General features: G+C 35.0%; 1 protein-coding gene across 3 annotated transcripts in view; it reads left to right on the top strand.

Moving 5' to 3' along the window:
• TNFRSF19 (TNF receptor superfamily member 19) overlaps window positions 1-21547 on the top strand; it is a 56898-nt gene that overhangs the window by 18393 nt on the left and 16958 nt on the right. For all 3 annotated transcript variants that reach the window (XM_005516266.3, XM_088052212.1, XM_014255447.2), the window contains 2 exons: window positions 3580-3758; window positions 6375-6460. In XM_005516266.3, the coding sequence (XP_005516323.1) occupies window positions 3580-3758; window positions 6375-6460 (265 nt within the window). The remainder of the gene's footprint in view (window positions 1-3579; window positions 3759-6374; window positions 6461-21547) is intronic.

Below are 21547 nucleotides of genomic sequence, written 5' to 3'. Positions count from 1 at the left end.
AACCATGCCACTTAACTCCAGTACCCTTTATAGTCTGCTCGACTTACGGTTATTCTGTCTGGATCAGTGTTTGGGTAGTGCATAGTGAAAGAAAATTTTAACAGTGGCCTGGGAGTTCTTGAAGAGGTGTCTGCATTATTCTGTGCTTTTAATATTTTTAGCAAGAAACAAAATTATGAGTTTGGTTAACTAATGTGCTACAGATTTCTGGTCAGCCTTGACCAGTCACCCCACTTGGTACCTCAGTGAAACACTTCTGAACAGAGTTGTTCTGGAGATACGTAAATTAAAGGTAAAGAGATAGCACATTACTGCAATAGTGAAAGCTGTATAGATATCAAGAAAATTGAGGTGCATTTGAATTTTGAATATTTTTTTGTAATTGACTTGAATTCAGTTTTCTAAAGGAGTGTTTCAGTTTTTGTGGCTTATGCTCTGCAACTTTTTGGAGAGAAAATTTTCATTAATTAAAAAGGGAAAGTGGAAAGGGAGGAGTTTTCTAAGTGTTCTTCACAAAAAGCTTCACAACAGCAAAAAATAAAGACAGCATGCAAAAATAAAAAATGTTTTTTTGAAATCTAGCTAATTGATATTACAAATTTTATTTCTCTTTTCAGCAGTCCTAAGGTCAAATGCCACAGGAGATGAGGTCTCTTTTAAAGTTAAGAGTGGGAGGGTGGAAAGGGTTGGGGGGAGATGGGAGCTATTCAGATCTCACCAGCCATATAACATGACAACTTTGTAAACAGAACGCTGAGAAAACTGGTGCACATCAGTTTTGCACATGTACTGATAAAAGATGAACATTCAATTGTTTGTATCTTTGCTGGACTACTAAATTATAAAGTCCAAGATTTCAAAGGGTTTGAATCCATCATCTAAATCATATCCTTCAGTTTAGGGAATGTGGTTAATTATGAGTACAGATCTGTTTGAAGTTCTGCCTGGTTTACAAGCTTAAATATTTATTTGCACCTGCCAGGCAGTTACCTCAAATATTATGTGAACATAAAAAGCATATACATGAAGTTTTAGTTGTTTTGAATTGGTATCTGCAGAATTCCTGGCAAGGACTTAGAAGCCATCTTTGAAAAGATGGGAGACTGTAAATTCCTTGGGCAGAAGATTTCTTTATATTGCATCCACCATTTTTATAGCTTTAAAGTAAACCATTCCATGATGCCATGGATCACTAGGATGTGTCCATACATCCAGCTGTAGCAAAGCAGATCTTATCTAGAAACAATTTACTCAGCTTTGATAGTTTGGGCCAGTGAGTGAAAGCATTTAATTCTAACTTTTATTTCCTGCTTGTTTTTTGATCCAAGGCTTCAAAGGTAGTCTGGAAAGGGAAACTTATAATTAAGTTAATTCAAGTCTTGTATTTGAAAGTTTGATAGGACTTAGGAGGGACTGATTCCAAGTGATTTATCAAAAGATCCAAATATATATGGTTTAACTGAGTTGTATAATATATTCCATAACACTACTATTTGGATAAGCTAACTAGAAAGAGTAGGTATTTAGAAAGAGTGTATTAAAGATTAATGATATTCAATGAAAAAGTTTAAATAAACTTAGGGAGAGCAAAATCTAACACAAGTTAGTTTGGTTCCAGTCCCTGGTGGTAATCATATAGCTTTGTATACAGTCTTACAATTACATAAATTAAATGGAGTATAGAAATTAACACAGGAAGATACAGCTACAACTGTCATGGCTTTGGCATTGATTCCGAGTAGAAACTTGTCAATTTTAAATAAAATGGTACAAAATGTTCTACATCTGAAGTAAGTAAAAAAATAAATAATTTTATTTTTTATTTTTTTTTTAACTTTTTGCCTACCAACTTTAATATGGTCCCAATGTATCACAGGAGGACTGTGCCATGCAGTGCATGAAACTGTAGGATGCTTTTTATTGTTGTTTCTAACTGCAATGATTTGCCTGTCTTCTCCTTGATCTGAAAAATACTTAATAGTAATAAACTACATTTCAGCTAAAAGAAAGCAAAACAAAAACTAAAAATGATTGTTCAAGTTTGTGGATCTAGAGACAGAGGAAGTAGATGATTTTTAATGTCTTTTTGTAGTTGCTTTAATAAATTGTTTATTTTCTGCATACTTGAGGGACTGTTCAGAGGAAAGTTTATTCTTAACATAAAGTAAAGTAAAAATTCTTAGAAAGTCCTGTAAAATGCGTCCAAAGTTGTTTATTGTTACTTTATCATTGCAGGTTAGAGGCACTATAAAATTCATATTAGCCAGCTTGATCACAGAGCTTGTCCCATAGATGCTTTCTCAGCACAAAGCCTTGGAGAATCCAAGCATGTTGGACCATGGAGAATCTGAGCATGTTTCTAAAGTTTAAAAGCTTTTTTATTGCAGCAGATTTTGCTAGGTTGGTGACTTTGGAAAAAGTTGTTTATATGCATCAAACACATGCATCATGCATGTTTATATGCATCAAACTGGTGGAAACTTTCTCTGAAGTTGCCCTAGTTGAAGATTTCCTGCAGCTTTCCCACTGGGAAGATGCTCTATTCTTCCACTGAAAATAAATACAGGAGAGCAAGTTTCGCATATTGTGCCTTTCCTAGTGAGTTCATTCTGGCAATTTGTTGTGTTCCCTTGCGGTTTTGTGGTGTATCACTAATGCATCAGATTGAACTTCAAAGCACCAAACAAAATTGATAGAATATTTGGATGTTGAGAGGGAATAGCAGCTCCTAGTAACTTGACAACTCCTAAGAAGTTGATTGTTAGCTCTTGGTAATCAGCTCCTAGGATTCAGTTCCCAAACTATTACATATGGCTTGGTGTTTATCTTTTAGCTTGTCCATTGTATTAGGTGTCCTTTTGCAAAAGAATGGAAATAATACATTTAAACTGCTAAATTTGGCAGAAATCACCAACTATAACAATATTGCTTGGGTAGTAAAATATTGTGCCTCCATGTGATCTGCAGATCTATTAAACTTTTCCAACAGTTTGAGAACTGTTAGAACAGTAGTGGGTTGAGTTTTTGAGATTCTTAGTGGCTAAGCAACATTTCATGCCAAGCTGATGGTCATTAACCAGCTCTGGTTTATTTGGTAACAGAAGTCCTAAGCTTTTGAAGATCAGTGCACTCTCTTTGGCAATTAACTTTGTTCACCTTAGCTATGAACCTTAATATCAAAGTGCTTCTTTGCTGTTTTTGTAACTGAGTAAGTGCCTTTATACTTCACTTGTCCCAGTTTCTTCTCTTTCACATGACTGACCTAATTAAAAAACAGACAGCTCAATAATTCTACCATAAGCTAGTAATAATGAAACTGTGGGAGTCCTTGAAGCCCTTTATCATTCAAATACACAGTGGTTTCATGAATAAAGTGGATGACTAAGTATTACTTATAGAAGTAAGGGAGATTATTAGCAGTGGAAGACACATTTGAACTTGCTGAAAGGATGGCTTTTGTCTCAAGAAAGACCTACTCTCAGTAATAATTACACTAGGTCTTCATTTTATCCCAGCATTCTCTTCTTGTTCATGCTTTCAGTGACTGAATAGCTTGCTATTGCTTGTTAATCCCTACAGGAATGCGGCTTTGGATACGGGGAGGATGCACAGTGCATGACATGCAGGCCAAACAGATTCAAGGAGGACTGGGGCTTTCAGAAGTGCAAACCTTGTCTGGATTGTGCATTGGTTAACCGGTTTCAGAAGGCCAACTGCTCTGCCACCAGCAATGCGCTGTGTGGGGACTGTTTACCAGGGTAAGACCATTTCTGAAGATGAGACGTGAACAAATTCTAACCTAATTTACATTAAAATTACTTGTTCATGTTTTCTGGATAAATGTTGGTACCCTTTGTGTATGCATGATGGTCCTATGTTGTAATCTTGGCCTTACTGTATTATCTGAGCGTGTAATTTCTGAATTGTTGTAGTAATTACCTACAAAAATGGTTTTATAATTACCTACTTGGTCTGTGAGAGTACTGTCTGTACAGCACCTGAGCAAAATCCCTCAAACAGCATTACTGGTCACTTAGTTCATTGTTATAAAGAATTAAACATTTGGAAACACACACAGCTACCTTCTTCATAAATTATCACATTATTTGTTTGCATTTTTTCTTCAGCTTAAGTCAATGCCTAACACTTCTCATGCACATATATTCTTAAGTCAAAAGCAATGTCTGTGCTTTACTGTCTGAAATTTCCTTTACCTTTCTTTTCTTTAAAATTCATAAAGCATGATCCTAGCTGAGACTCATAAATTAACCTGAAAGAATTGTTTACAGAAACTGCTGTTACAAATCAAGAGCAGTGCTTAGTTTCTTGTCCTGCCATCCCAAAACCCTGTTGCCAATTTTCTCTGCTTGTAGTATTAAATCTTAAGATCTCTAAAAGGCTATTCTTTACATTGTTGCCAAGTTCCAATACTATAAACACCTGCCATGAATTTGTGAAAAGACATTTTTGTTGCTTTTTCTGAACTGGTAATTTAACTGATAGGAGTAGTGTATGTGAACTGATTTGCAATTGTAACAGCCTTTGTATTTTCAGAGTATATATTTCAGACACACTTAAAAGTTCATACATTTGTTTAGTTATCTATATTTCAGCTGTTTTATTTTTTTTTAACACCAACTATCAAATAGCTGAACACTGTTGAAGCTTCTGCAGTTACTCCTCGAGCCAGAGGTGAAATCTCTTCATTTAAAAGCACTTAGTAAAGGTTTGGTAACTAATCTTAGCTTAAGTCACTGCATAAGAAGGTGCAGCCCCAGGCATTATAGATGTTACAACCACTTTTGATATCGCTTGCAGCCACATGGTGAATTGATTTATGCTCTTATGGCATATTAAAATATATGTATTGTAGGACTTACTTGGTTGTCAGCAGGGAGAAGATTTTCTTCTTCTGTAAATAGTATAAGCTGAAATTTGGAAGATGAGAAAGGAATAAAAAAGAAGTCACATTAGGACATGAATTAAGGGTAAAGCTAAACTGGAGGACCTGGGAATGCTTCTCAGTATTCTGGTCTAGAATGCATCTTACATAGGTGTGTAGTGTGTTTTAAAATGAGAGCTTCTCCCACAACCTGAGTTTTCTGGCAGCAAAGTTGGAAACAGGAGGAGGGAGGGAGTCATGGCCATGGCAAGGGTAGTCACAGGGCATCTGTTCTGGATGTTTTGGGTAACAGAACTTTAGAGCACTCCGCCACTCATACCTGTCCTTTAGTTAAGGTGCTTCCCAAATGAATGGAGGATACAGCTAGCCTGACCAAATAGTTTATCTGATGTTTTACCTCTCAGCACTCTTATTCAATTCTGTTTTGCATAGGTTTGTTTCCAACATGCCATTCTCTATTGTTCAGCTTCAGAACACTACAGTGAGCTAAAAACAAATATTAACGTATTTTGTTCAAAGTAAATGATCACAGTGACCCCTTCAGTCTTGCAGCCTATGGATCTGTTTCTGTTCACATTGTTAAAGCAGGAGTTTCTTGAGCAGTTGGAAAGCTGTTTGCTTTAGCTGATAAAACCTTCATACTTTAATGGCATATAACATCAGTAGAGTTAGTACCTCTTATTTAATGTGCCACTATCACTACAGAAAAAAATTTCATGTACTCATCTTGAACAGGCCACTGCTGCTGATTCTGTCTTAGTACTAATGAATGGTTGAAAGACAGATAGACCTATTTGATTAGGAGCTGTAGGTTAAGTTCTTTAGAGGATGTCATACATAAAAATTTGAAATACAGCATTCTAAAGTTCTGATTTTTTTCTTTGGTGCTACTCTTCTTCCCTGATTTGGAGAGCAGGGTTTTGCCAGTCACTGCAGTTAGTATGTTCTTTAAACATAAGCTCAGTAATGAAGTTCTAGAAGGGTCTTTAAATAAAATGTCACTGATATCCAGTTTGTTATATATTTTTAGAGGTGATAATTACCTTGTAATATATAGATCAATCACTTCACTTTTATTTTTTAGACGTGTAACTAAGCTTGCATTAGGTAAGTTCTTAACAAGTGTCATGTATGTTGTGATCTGTGTGGAAAATGAGATCTTGATTTCTGTCCAAAATATCTGTATTTTTTTCTTTCTTCTGTGAATATGAGATTATAGTGACCATGCATTTGGACTAACAGATCAAGAAATCTTCCTCAGTTTATTTTAGATCTGTCTTGTACTATTAACTAATAGCTACTGTATACTTTTGTTTACTTTTATTTTCTTCTATTTTCTGATTGTTTGCATTGAGACACAGATTGACAAAACTTGCAGTTATAGAAGATTTTGTTAAAACACCTGATTGATTTTGTGAGGAGTAATAACTGGTTTTCATTAATACTTTTTTCACATTCTTCTGTCTTCTAGATTTTATAGGAAGACTAAGCTTGGAGGCTTTCAAGACATGGAATGTGTTCCTTGTGGTGATCCTCCTCCTCCCTATGAGCCTCACTGTAAGTGCTGATTCTCCTTTAGAGTGTTTTCTCTTTTAAAGCCTGGCAAAAAAAATGACAGTCACAGTCACAAACTGTTTTTAAAGCTCATTTTCTTGTTAGTAAATGATTTTGCTCATATATTTCAGTAGGTCCAGTACTGTCATTGAGAAGTTCCCACAAATAGCCAGTCCCTTGTGGATAAACATTCCTGTCACACCACGTGGTCAGGGAGTCTTGACTGCACTTCTGATCTCGTCTTATAATTTTTTAATTTCTGTGTTAATGCCAAAAGAAAAGCAATCTTCCTAGACTCTCTTCCCACTGTCAGGTAGGGTAGTATCTTTTCCTGACACCCAAAAAGGTATTTGTTGATACCTTTAAAAATAACTTTTATACTAAGGTTACAGTGAAAGTTATATAGATAATAACTTTATATTCCTGTATACTATTTAAAGGAAATAAGTAATTTATTTCTCTATTTGTTTATCCAAATGAGAGAATTAGAAACTCTTCAAAAGGAGAGAACCTCTTTATTCTGTAGCAGAAGCCTTGTTTACCACTTCTTCCAAGACTGTTGGTGGTCTACATCACATCATGTTTTTAATTCAATGAAAAGAGTGAACAATTATTTTTGTGTTTATTGCTGTCTACCTTATAAAATGAAAAATACATGTGATTCAAGATAATTATGTGGAAAATCTTGGGTTTATTTGTTTGTTTCTGTAACTGTGAAGTTATGTTTTAGGATTTTTTTCCTGTCGTTCAAACAGAACATTGTTTATAGAAAGAATAAATTGTCAGGTTTGTGAAATACTTTATGCTACTTTAATAAATACATACTGTTTTTTTATAAATATGCTTTATTTTTTTAAATTGTGTAGAATTAAAATAGAACCAGGAGTATATTATTGTGCATTTTTCAATAGTTTTATATTGTATTAACTTCAATGAAATAAGGATTGTTCCTCTTCAGTATTTCATATATTGATTAGATAGTCTTTTTTCAAATAAACCAAACTTTCTTCTTTGTCTCTCATCCTAGTTTTAGTGCCTTTTAGGTAATAAACTTATTAAATCAGATTTTCAAACATTTTCCACATTTATAAAAACTCTTAAGAACTGCAACACTCAAAGCCAGTAAATCAAAGAATAAGTCAAATAAGTTCTAATGTTTGTAGCAGTAACTCATGCCCATGTATAACATAAGCTTAGAAAGTAAATTCAAAAATGTTAAACTATTTTTGTAGTCTAGACAATATATTAGAGTGTTTAGAAAGAATGTTCTTCATATCAAGCACTGTCAGATTTGATGCCAAGAATGAAAATGAAATGCTGGTCTGGACTTACTGAAGTAAATCGCTGAAATTCAATGAGTTGCAGGAGTTATTTCTAGACAGAGTATGAAACAGACAGGCAATTTCATATATTCATGTATTTAAATTCTTTCAACTGGCAAATTCAGTATTATCCCTTTCATTTGTTTTTACTCTTTTTATCTGCAAAAAAAAGAAAGTTAGTGAAATGTAAAGTGCAGCAATGTTGTTTGAATGGAGGATCTCTAACTCATAAATTCAATTTTTGTGGTTTTTTTTCTATTTTCTTGTTTGTTCCTTTCCAAGAAAGTATGCTCTTCAAACATGACTTCTGTTCTCTAGCATAATCGAAGAAAGGGAAGAAGAAATTATCTCCCTTATCATTCGGCTTTGACTGTAATTAGTGACTTGTGTATTTCACATTTTTCAAAGTCAGAAATTCTTATTTTGAAAAGGTGATGAAAGAACAGTTGCCAAGCATTCTGAAATAACTCAGATTGTTTAGTTTATAGTGATTTGGCTTTTGTAATTGAGCCTAAGCTTGGATCTTAAATTGAACCATTAGGAAGCTATTATTCATTTTAAATGGACAACAGGCAACCCCACAGAAAAAAAGCATTTTCTCTGGCACAAGCTGCAGTGGTAAATCCAGATTAGAAATGTTTTTGTTCCCTACTCTCATGGCTGGCACAACACCTTCGGCTAAATAACATAAGTGGTAACAGCAAAATTGTGGGAATTGGCAAATATTTCTAGCTTTTACAAAAGCAGTAATAATAAAAGGTTTGAAATCATTAAAATGTTTGTTATTTACATACTAACCGCCCATTAAAATCCTAAATAGCAGAAATCCTACCATGAAGTACGGTTGCCATATGGTACTATGGTTTTCAGAAGGCTTTTGTTCAGAATTTGTGTGTTGGTTCTTCAGGTTCTAACAGCAGTTGCCTCAGTTTTGGAAAGCGTACATGCCTTCCTCAAGCAGCCTAGGAAGTTTTTCCTACAACAGTAGCTAAATGAACTGGAGTACTTTTGAATTTTACTTAGCATAAATAGGGAGAAGTCTAAGTAAAAAACATGATTCTGTAAGGATACATAAATAACTGTGTGGAACTTTTTCCATGTAATGCTGAAAATGTTAGTGGTCTATTTCAACAATGGATATATTTTGATAGTTAAGACTGCATTACTTGAAGCTAAGTGGAGAAAGACCATTAATTGTGTGGCACAAGCCCTCAATGATCAGAGAACTAAGTTGTAATTCTCTGCCTTTCTTATCCTTCTCTCTTTCCACTGTGAAACAGAAAGTCAAATATTAGTGCAGCTAGCTCTTATGTTACAGATGAAAAGGAAAAGTTTAAATGTCCTGTTTCAATGAATTAATTGTCCTTCAAGGTGTGTGGCAATCTTTTGTTTGCTTAAGAACATTACCATAAGGGCACAAAGGCTCACAGCCCCCTACCTGGACTACAGGTTCATGTTAAAGCTGAGGCATGGATCAAATTCTTTCTAGTAGCTGTTGATTATTACCCGGTTAGCTATAAATCTAAATACTTGCTTTTATCTCCTTTCTGTAGACATTTTAAAACAGATCTGGTTTAAATATTTACTCATGAAAAAATGAGTTTGTGAATTGCTAGAGGCAAAGTTGAAAGGATTCTGTAATGAACAAGTTAAGAGAGTATTAGAGGCCGGGAGAATTGCTATCACCTTTGTGCAAACTTTAAAGGGGGACACAATGACTTATGTGTGGTTTTAAAATGTCAGAAAATTAAATACACAATTATACAGTTATATTTTAATTTACTTAGTTTCAGGTAAATAAACTGTAAATACCAATCTTATGTATACGGTCAGCATCTAAACATTAGAAATGAAAGCATGTTTTTAAAATTGTGATTTTTTGCTCACTTTGTAAACTGAAGACTTTTTCTCATCTGCATAACAATATGAATTTTTTGAACTGGGAATTAGAGTGGAATTAGAATTTGTTAAAGACGTTAATTCTTAAATAGAAGGTAATGTAGAGTGTCCAAAAATATTGAAACAGTAATGTTGATATGGTTCAATGATTCTTTTTTCTTAGTACCAATTTAGATTTGCAGAGTTCACTCTCGTGTCTGCTCAGACCTCTGTTGTACTTTCAACATGGTTATGCTTAAACTGTTACTGAAACTGCTCAGTAAGCTAGATTATGAAGCTATCTGTGATAGAAAAATAATTAAAATAACTCCCTTCTTAGGGTTATTTTTAAATCTAATGAGCTCATTGACCTCAAAACAATTGTGGTGGCACAAGTTAAGGAGAGATGTGGGAATGATTCAGGTAATGAGCAGATTTTCCGAGACATCATTGCTTTCTTGGAACAACCACTATCTTTTCAGCTACTCTGTCTTAAGAAATAAACAAAAAAAACCCCACCATTAGAAACCATACTTTCTGTCATAAGAAGATGGCAGATTAAAATTGAAGCAAGAGAATTATTAAGTCAGCTATTCTTAAAAGCGGTTCCTTTTGTATTGTTCAACACAAAATGCAGAAAAGCCCCAGGGTCACAAGAATCATTTAGGTTCTGGATAGACTTTCTACTAAGCAGAAGAGCCTATGACATGGAACTTTTTTGAGATGTATTACAAAAATAGTTCCTAGAACTTCCACATTATTGTTCCGTTCTGTATAAATCTGAAATCAGTGGTGCTCCTCTTTTATGTGCAATTTCAATGTAGAATTTGGCTGTACAAACAGTTAATTTGGAATAAATTGTGAGAGTCAAGGAAATGAGGAAATTAACACCTAGGCACAGGGGAGCATTTTATGGCCAAATGGCCACCAAAAAAAAAAACTTGTCCCTTTTTTTTTTTTTCCTCTAGTAACCACACTGTTACATTTATAAAAATACTAATTGTTTACACCATGAAAAAATTCACTGATTGTCCAGGCAAATTCCTTCTTTCTCCAGGACTATTTCTGCTTGTCTTCATGGCATAGATCAAGGAGCATGGGAAGCTGGCGGGGGACAGTATGGGGGAGGGATACCATTCTGTGTGGAGCTTGGGAAACTAGCCTCTACATGTTCCAGGAAATAAACACATTCTTTGCTTCAATGAAGCAGAAATGTTTTGTTGAATAAGTCACAGCAGTAGACATATCTGCAGTTTGATTGTAAAATCATGTGCATTTGAAATAAACCGGCACTCGGGTCTAAAATTGTGACTTCTTTTGCCATGAGCCATATTGATTTCAATTATAGAGTGTCTCAAACTAGAAAAGTTTTTACTAAGTGAGGAATAAAAGTAGAGACTGTGATTTTTTTAAGACAAAATACATAAAGAAGATCATTAAATGTGAAAACATTACATTTTTTGAGGCATCTATACCTGCTTTAAATTTTGTTCCTTTAAGGAGCTCCTATGGCATTTTGACTGCCTTAACTAAGATTGATCACAAAGCTCCCTTTACAGTTTTCATGTGTAGATTTTTTTATTACTTTCTGTATGTTTGCAGTATTGTTTTTTGAGAACTAAATATAAGTGTCCTGGAGCTGACTGTCACTCTTCAAATCTACAAGGTATGTTGTTTCACTAATGGAAAGTACTATTTAAGGGACAAAATCTGGTGTTATTTCCTTCTTCCTGGAGTTAAAAGTAGATGGTGTAGGAAAAGTAAGATTTCATATAAATCTACTTATTTACATTAACAAGATTAGGATCTGTGACTTTGTAAACTTTCACGTGCGTGTAATGGGTATTGGAGATGTGCAAGGACTAAACATCAGAACAAAGAAGATAAAAAGCTAGAAATTGCAGTCTGCAGAGTTATAACTTACATTGTTTTGTAAGGGGGGAGCTAGAAGCTTGCTGGCAACAGGACTATTCTGTAAAATACTTTCACTAGTGGTAAAACAGAAAAAATTACACTGTCTCAGCTTTGCTGAAGCTTTCTTATTTCATTAAACATAAATACAGCTTTTTAACTTGAGAGTAATTTTTGGATGACATTCAATTCCACATTAGTTCCACTGTTTATAAAGTGGAATTTTTATTTATTTGTGTCACTTTCTTCTTTCTGTTTACAGAATTTTGTGATTTTAAAGCTGTCAGACTCCAGATAATATTTTTCCATCAATTAAGTTTTTCTGTAATTTTATTTGGTTGCTTTGCACAGTAAACTTTGTATTACTAATGCAAAGTAGCCTTTGAAGGAGGTTGCTTATGTGCACATGAGGCAACTGGCATCTGAAAGTATATAGCAAGTGAAATTATTCTTAATTATTTGGTTCTGTTCCAACATATATCTCCTTCTTGTTTCAGTATTTGTTCTGATTTGAGGTTACCTAACAGCATCTCTCATAATCCTCTTTGCCATTTTGAACACTGTGATAGAAAGCAGCTGGAATATTGTATAAACCTTTCACAACATTCATAAGCAGTTACAGCTAATTTAAATACAGATTATAGCATCATTAGCTTATAAATATCAATACTGTTTTATTTCAGAGACATTACCTTCCCATTATTTCAAAACTGAAATGTAGACTTTTGTAAAAATGTAGCAAGTCAGTCTGATATTTTCCATATGTGACCTGATGGTAGAGTAACTTATCTTCAGGAAGTCTGAGAGGAATTCCACAAGGTATTTCAGAGAGATGAGAATTTTTGTTCATGTCTTAAAAGGTTTTATTACAATTTTAGTTCTTTCACTCATCATAAAGAGAGTTAACCTAGGAAACCTAAATGCTTTCAATTCATTGTCCTTGATAATTGAGATACTTCGGACCCATTGGGGTTCATGTATAACTTAGAGTCAAACAGCTCCTTTTCTTACAGTTCTGAATTTACTTTATATATTGGGCTCCTCTCCTAAAAAAAAGTTGCAAAAAAAGAGAGGACAAATTTTTCTTTATTTTAATTACAGAGGTATTACCACTAAAATGAATTTAAATACTTAGTGTTACTTAGTGGAGAGGAAACTCAAATACATTGCATTTTAACCATGTTCTAAAACTTCCCCAACTTACTGTCATCAACTTTCCTTGCGTGTACCTCTCATTTCTCTGCCTATATGTATGGAAGTACTTCATTATGTGGCTTGTTACCACTACATATGTATTATGGTTAGTAGATAGAAAAGGTGTTTCCCTCATTTCTACTTGCTATCCTGTCTAGTCCTATTAAAAAAAAAACAAAAAACAAACAAAAAAACCCAACAAAACAAAAAAAAACCCCGCTAAACAAACAAAAAAACACCACAAATTTTCCATAGAAGAAAATTTAGCTTATGAATTGAAATGACATTGCAAAGCGGTGAAACTCCCAAACCAAACTCAATTTCTGTTAAGTAAGCCAGACACTTTACCAAGGAATCAAGATTTGAAAGCTGAAGCTCTCAGGGAATCAAGTAATTTTAAACTGTTGAATTCCTGCCCACTTTTTGCACTATCCTTAAATGTTTTCTACCATTCAGTTTATTTTTTACAGTGGAATTTTTTTTTTTTAGCAAAAATATTTCTAATCACATCTGTTACAGCTTAATTCTGCCAAACTGTAGGTGTAAGGGCTCTTCCAATGAATTGATTCACTGACTAGTAACTTCTGTAGAAGTACTCAGTATGGCATATCTGCTCTATTATGAAAGTCTACAGTAACCTCAAGTAATGAGTGTTTGAAATTTCTTGATCTTCTTTGAAGCTCTTACAATGACAATAAGCAGAGTCCTTATTTTGTGCCTGCTACCTAAAGTCTAACCTAAAGCTAACCTAAAGTCTTTCTTTGCACAATGAAATTTTATTTCACTAAGTGTGTTTTAAGTAGCCCAGTTGAAGCTACAAACTGAAAGAACTAGAGGCTGGTAGTGAATGCTTTGGGGGTATCTTAAGATAGGAAACTGCCCTGTCAAGTATCTAGAGCTATGCGTGGCATAAATACTCAAATAGACCCAAGATTCTGACTCTAGAATTGCATCGCCAACTGTCCTGCTTGACAGCTTGACAGCTTGACAGCTGCCTAACTGTGCAAACATTTAAAAGCTCAAGAGACCTACAACACCATTTGGTCTCCAGGAGTATTCCACTAATTCTGGGTCCAGGTGGCTTGGACACATTGCAGCTTTAGCTTAGGCCAAAAGGTTTGTGATTCAGCTGCTTTGCCCTGACTGCTCTGGAAGGAAGTACATATGCATGGGCTGGGCAGGATGCTCTGTACAGGTGTATAACTGGACTGGTATATAGACCCCTTTCTCTATCACAGTTGATCCAAGAGATAATGGAATTGGAATTTGAGGAGGCACCTCCAAATTTCTCTGTACCCTTCAGTGGTCATTCAAAGACTTCTGCAGCACTGAGCTGTTGCATGCGCCGCTGGCACTGAAGCCATCAGGATCTACTAAATGAGCTAATTGCTCTGTTGCTCATCTCTGAACAGTCTGTTCCATGGTGCCCTCTGATGCCAAACTCAGCAGAGCAGGTTGGGATAATATCTGGGAGTCCTTTTCTTGGTGACTTCTTTGAGTCCAGAATTCTTTGCTTATCATGTGTACTGTGCTGTTACTCTTTGATTCTGACATCAGAAGTGTGTTCTGGTCACAGGTGGGTTCCCAGCACTGTGGATGCAGCCCAGGTATTGCCATGCTTGGCACTGCAGGGCCTGGGCCTGTTTGTGATCCTGGTTTCATGCCTTCTCAAATGAGCAAGTTTCAGTACAGCTCAGTGGATCTAAGATCACTTGTTGAGATAATTACACTATTCATAATTTTCAGATTCTGACTGCAACCCAGTCATGGTTAAATAATAGAGTCATATTTACTACTCACAGCTTTTCAAAATGAGGAGAAAAGCATATTTGCAATATTTCCTGTTTGGATATCCTGATAAAAGTATACCAGTAAGACTGTTCTTTTCTTAAATAGAAATTGTTCAAACAGTTAAAAATTTTAGTTGTGTTTTTGAAGTAAAGTTCAGGCTATAAGTCATTGAATTTCCATTTAAATTATTATCTGACTAATCAACTCAACTCTACTCCCTGCTTCTGCTTTATGTGTGTAAAGTACAGGTGACTGGGTCAGATTTTCTATTTCAATTATTCTTCTCTTTAATCTCAAATAATGGGCAGTCCTCTGTTTTGGTTGTCACTGCCTTTGTATTATTAGATGCATTGAGACTGACTGGCAAATCATAAAGGAGGTCTGTTGATAACATCCAATGGAAACTTAAAGAGCTATGACACTGTAAAGGCTCTGCAAAGGTTTACTGCATTACTTCATGCACTGTAATGAGTAATCCTCTACATCAGGGAATGAATCTACACAAAAGAATCACTAAAAGACATTCTGCTGTGTTAATTGGTGTGAGTTTAGCCTCTTCTAATTCAGAAAGGTATTGTCTTTTTGTCTTTCCTTCATTATAACTGTATTTACACTTCTGAAATGTAATTATTTTCTGTGTAAAAAGACAAAATATCCTTGATATACAAGTAAATATTTCTGTGGAGTATGCAAGACCAGGGTGTGGTTCAGTAACAGAGCTTGCAGTTGAGGTATAAAGCCAAACAAAATTTGGATTTTAACACATATGTTTTGGTAGTATTTCTTTCTGGAGGATTTAGAGAACTTGCTTTGAATCCCCCTTTTCTGTGTGTCATTTTCTAAGTAAATTGTTGTAACTTTCCTTTAACTACATACAGAAATTATAATAGGTGATTTTTCTTTTGACTAAACATGGTTTGTCAGATTGATTTCACACAAATATATTCCATAATTCCATAATTAGGGCTGTGTGAGACAGATTCTGACACATTCTTCTGGATCAAAATATCTGTCAAAAGTTCCATACTGAAGAGTTTTCATATATACGAGTATATATGAAGGAACACTGTATCTCTTGTAACAGAGGAAAAACACCAAACTGGAAAAGCTTGGTTCTTTCCTAGTCCTTTCCTGCTGTTACTTTGTGCAGGCTTGTGATGTAACACAAGTGGGATGCAGCCATAAGGTTTTCTCTTCCAGAATTGGGTGAGCTTGTGTCCCACCCTTGTGCTGATTGTCTCTCACAAACGTTGATGCAGTCACAAAAAGCTTTCTTACAGTCAAACATCTGTCGTTCTACATTGCTCTTTCAAGTTCTGAGTTAAGAACTGAGTTTGCTTTGTTGATTGAACACCTATCAGAGCACTTGCTCTTTATTATTGAGGATATGGATTGTTTCTTTAATGCCTCACACTAATCTCTGTATCTGTGCAAGACTTTTCCTTCCTGACAGTTTTGTATTCTTTGGGGGAAACTGCTTTTTCCTTCCTTGCCATGGAAGGCTAGATTTCTGAGAACAGGGAATTTGCCTTCCATTGCTTTTAACTATTACGTATTTAAGCATGGTGAATGTTGCCAGTGGCCCATAGGTGTGACAGTTGTCATTTTTGGTTGCTAAAAACAATTTCAGAATTGTAAATTTAAGAGTTATTGTAAACTTTTTAAGATACATGATAAGAATAGAATTGTGCGGTTTTTTTCAATTTGCTTTCCTAGGTGAGCACAGTGTATCCATACTGTTGTCATTTATCCCTTTTTCATCCTTTTGAACATGACGACTAGTTTCTGTCTGTGCTGACAGAATAACAGAGATCTCGGACAAAGAATTTTCAGATTTCACAAAAACAAATGAATGAGTGGTGAAGAAAGCCATGTTAGTGCACTTACTGAGGTGAGAAGATTGTAGCATGAGCTCCTACTGTATTTGTTGATGGCAGAACGTGTACAGAAAAGAAAATAATGGAAAGCAAATTATAATTTCTGAACCTCATTAAACTGTTCATTTATTATGATTGGGGGGGGAAAGAACAGAAAAATTTGAATACTGAAGTTTGAAACTTTGAGAATCATCTACTCTAATATAAAATTTAGATTAGTATTAGCAGTCCCTACTTAGGGAGGTGTTAGCAATATAGATAATAAATAATTTCAGAGTGAGCAGATATAATGTAAATGGCTCCATAATACAGATGGAAATCATAGAATAAATTAGGAATAGAAATGTCTTTTTTTAACACTACTTTTTCATAATCTCTGGAATTGTTATATATAAAATAGATATGGTAATAATCTAGTAAAACTTAAGGCAGATGAAGTTGATGGGATGTTTGGCCAAGGCAGAGAGGCCTTGGCTGTCTAGTTTCAGCATGAGAATTGCACTAATTATATGTAATCTATTTTTCTCTGCTAAAGCATATATTAATGTATTTTGGAGAGAACACAGTATTCTACAGCGTCCTTTGAAAATACATTCCTTGTTTCTTGCTAGAATATGATAGAAAGTAGACATCTTAAAATGAAAGTAGAAATGTCAATGTGTGATTTTTAAAATAAATTGAATCAAATTTTATTTATTTAATGAATTCACATCAGAAGCTCATGCAGCTGATAATAGGAGTTCACATAAGCAGTGCCCATCTGGTGTTCAGAAGATTGTATCTGATCAGTTCATGACAACATATAGGGCATATTTTGTATCTTTGTTCTAACTCACAGCTGGCAACTCTATCTGCTAATCCCAGTGAAAGCTGCAGCTGGAAGTGCAAAACTACCTTTGAACTTGCATATCCTTCCTCAGAGATGTCTGAAGCCTTAGAGATGTGTTTCTTTTATGCTTCCTGTTAAATTAGGGAATGAATTGTTGCATTAAGAGTGAAGTCAGGCAGTGAATCCTCAAATATACCCATTGTAAGACCATGTTTAATATAGTGAAAGAAAGCTAAGAATGACTAAAAATGCTTAATTTTGCATATTTTCATGTAATAAAAACTCACTGTAGAGTTCACTTCTTTGTTACATCTAAAAAAATCCTTCTTATAGAATGATGAGGTAATCATATTCACTTCTAGCTTGTTCATCTAAAATATGAACAAGCAGTTTGCAAGCATATTTAGTTTTGTTTCTTGACACTTTTAAGTACAGTTAGAACATTAAATTCTCAGCTGCAGAGTATGAGAATTTCAATATGTTTTTTTCAAAGCAGCTTACCATACTTCGGTTTCTAGTAGTAACTTGTGCAACCTTTCATCTTATGAGTCAATCCTATAATTAGTATCCTTCTTTGCCAGAGGCATACTGCATGTTTGTTTTAGGTACAGAAAGTCTGCAAGAAATTTAACTTAATCATTACTTTTTAATGTAAGAGCTGGTTAGCTCAATTACACTAGATTAAAGTGAACTTGAAATTCCTGAGTTACAGAGAAGGGGCTAATCTGTGACCTGTAGTGAATAAATACCATTTCCTATGTGTTTTTTCGTTGTGTGCACTTACTAATGTGGGTAGCCCTTCAGCCCAGGCTTGCAGTGACTATAAGCAATTATCTATTTTCTGTATGGGGTGGATTTGCAATGTTCTTATTTAACTTAGGTTATTCAAAATTATTCCATGATTGCACACATTGCAGTAAAGATGCAAAATGGTTTTTTCTGTAAACTTTTGATTTATTGTTTTTAGGGGTAATCTGAAAAAAATAAGTAGTGGTTACAGCTTTTCAGTATTTTTTAGACAATTTGTAATTACAGAAGCATCAGACTGTTTTAAATATATTAATTTAATAACAAGCTCTTAAGCTGCATTCAGACTGAAAATACTGGTTCAAATTTATCTCTCATGATCACACAGGGAACAGTTGCATTAAGCAGCACTTTAGAAGCACTGAGTTTAGGTACCTCTGGTATAAATCCATTCTGACTGTGACTTTGGTTACAGAGTCCAAGCTGTGACTGCCATTTGAATATTAAATACTGCTAAACAAGTGCACAGTAGTGTGTTGGGGGTTTTATTCTGCTTGGTGCTGGTAGGTACTATTTGACTCGATGATCTTAAAGGTCTTTTTCAACTTCTAAGGATTCTATGATTCTAAGTTGGTCAGCTACAAAATTCTTTGGCTGTGTTCCACTTAAATTTATTGTTTTTAAGAAAATACAGTAGAAAATGTATCCATGTGGGATCAAACTTCCCATACTGCCAACTCTCTATTAAGAAAGCCATTGTCAAGTAAAAGAACACTGAAATACTGCAGTGGTAGGACTGGAGTTACCTGGAGGACTGAAATGTATTGGAAGAAGGATAAAATGCCATAACCTAATAACAAGAGTTGTGTGCTGAGGACCTTAGCAGTAATGATTCATTATAAACCAACACCTCATGAGCTGGGAGCAGCCTCTGTCTTAGAAGGGCCTAGTGTTCCCTCAGATCACTTTTATCCTTCAAATTGTTGTCCTCTACTTTGTTCACCTTTAATTTTTTCGGGTGACAGACCTCACACATTCTCACTCTTACTGGTTCACTTGTGCTAAAGCAGTGTACTGCGAAACTCCTCTTTTACAAAGATCATAGAATAATCTCACGTGTTATTTTGGGCAGCAACATGCTCCTTTGAGGTATAGGCTGTGACTTTCCTAAAAACATGAGCTTTTTGTTAGAGCTTTTTTAACTAAAGGGTTGTGTCCACCAGTTTTAGTAAAGTTTCATTTCAGTCCAGTGATATGTTTCTATGTGCATGTTACTGAAAGTGATTTATAGTTAACCTGTCTGCATGTGGAAATTTAAGATGGAATTAATGCACCCTAATTTGGGCATCTAAAAGTTAATGCTTGGAACTGAGGTTGTTAGCCCAAAATCCCAATCAGGGGTGAGAATTAGGTACCTCAAGAGTTCAGGCAAGCCAGATAAGGTGAGCTTCAGTGACTAAAACTAAGCATAGTGTTAGTTAAGCTTTTTAAGTCTTCTAAGAGTAATTACTTCTCAGGAGATTCTGTTCCTGGCTTTATTTTAGAAAGAGCCTAAAATGACTAGCTCTGTCTTTGTCTTCAGACCTTCAGACTTCTATACTTATGAATTTCACTTAGATGCCAATTTCAGGTTAGATGAAAACTGCAATTCAACATTGAATGATTGTGTCTGACTTGCTAAAACCTGATCTTACTCTTTTTTCTTTTAAATTAATTTTAAGGAGGAAAATTACTTCTTAGAGTGTAGATTTTTTTTTCACTCCTGCTATATAAATAAAAACACAAATAAAAATTTAGAAAAATATTTTTCTTACTTTTGGATAAAATGTCACTTACAAACCAAAGCCCATATTCTAGGAGAACTTGCTAAAGTTGGAATATGCCAGAATTGAGGCCTGCAACCATAATGAGATTCCCTCATGTATAGTTACTCTAATACAGATTGTGTTCGCATTGTTGCATATTTTTTCCCACTGGGCCTTTGTTCATTTAAGGCACAGAATAGGCAAAATCTATAGTTCTATAAGTCTCACTTTATTTGCTACACACTATTTTATATTCCATGCAGAATGTGAGGTATTAAATATTGCTGGACTTTTCTGGGGTTCTGCCACTCTAAAGAAGTTGTTACAGATTTTACAGTTGTGACTGACTTTTATCTTTTCAATGGAAGTGGCGTAAAATGTTTAACATCTGTTAACAAAATGAAACAGAGGAAGTCAAAGGCCCTCAAAACCCTTTATTGTTTCTTGACAAAACCAGAGCAGGATGCCACCTTCTAGACTGTGAATATGTATAATGGCTACATCTATGAGTGGTGATCGGACGTTCACTCTATATTCAGTGGAGAGATCAAGGGTTAAAACAAATCAGACCCTAAAAGAACCTTTCTCCTACCCACACTACCCCCAGCCCTCCCCATCCCCTGTAGAGAAAGTGCAGGTGATTCCCTCCTAAACAAATCTTTGGATTGGTCAGATGAATCTCACTTGCAGAGCTTGACTTTCCAAAGACAACCTTTCAGAATGTCTTCTGTATTCCATGCCTAATTCCTATTGACTTCTGTTAAAGAGGGGAGGTGTTAAGTTTCAGATTAAGTAATATACTAAAGCAAGGATCTTGTGTATAGCAGCCTTTTGTTCTGTATAACTTGACTTTGTCCCCACAGCTTTAAGTGGTGATTCTATTACTGCTTTTCATAGCTATTGTTATTTCTGATGTCAAAGCTACAGCTTTTTCATTTGTTTCATTAATAAAGTTTACATGTGCATGTGTGCACAGCATGTACACTGATGCACTGTAGGTAACTTCTTTGCAGTGAATCAAAGATTTATGCATTTATGGTATCTGCAGTAATACAATGAGCTGAGGATGCATAGCTGACTTCTAAAGGTGTTTGCCTCTGTGTTACAGAATTTTGAAAATTTATATTTAATCCCATGTATTTCATATTACTTACCCCACAAAAAAGTGTTTTTAAAAGATCCTGAGATTGCAATGTTAAAAGTTAAAAAATACTAGTAGTGTTAGTTATGCAACTCTTAACCTTAATTCAGAATTGTAATTCAGCTCAGTGGAGTGTACTGTCTTAATTACATAAACATACCTTTTGTTTCCCCCAGTGCAGACTTATTTCTCCCCCCAACATGTGCCTTGTGTGGAGAATTTAAGGTATCCTAGTGATATTTAAACATAATTGTAAACAAGAAAAATGTAAGTGCTAAGCAAGCCTAAGTCTAGTTTATTTAGTTTTGTTCCAGTCAACATATCACGTGATTGTTGGCTGTGCAAAGAGGGGCCCTTACTACTTCTGCCAAAACTTTTCAACTGGGCAAATTCAACTGGAGAGAAGAAATAAGCTTTTACCTAGCTCAGCTTCTAGCCTAGTGGCTAAAACAATCTCCAAGAAGGTGGTAGAGGAGTCTTCATTTCATAGTTCTTGGCAAAGAACTCTTAAACTCTACTCAGAAATTACCTCCTCTTTCAAGAGCTGCATCTGAAAGGCATTATAAGCCATGCTTGTGATTTGTCTCTAATTTTA

Source organism: Pseudopodoces humilis, chromosome 2 (genome assembly GCF_049639895.1).
Source record: "Pseudopodoces humilis isolate 2021_Gansu_Grassland_sample_001 chromosome 2, ASM4963989v1, whole genome shotgun sequence".
Taxonomy (NCBI): Eukaryota; Metazoa; Chordata; class Aves; order Passeriformes; family Paridae; genus Pseudopodoces; species Pseudopodoces humilis.
Note: the sequence above shows the minus strand (reverse complement) of the source record. Positions and strands in the feature narration are given on the sequence as shown.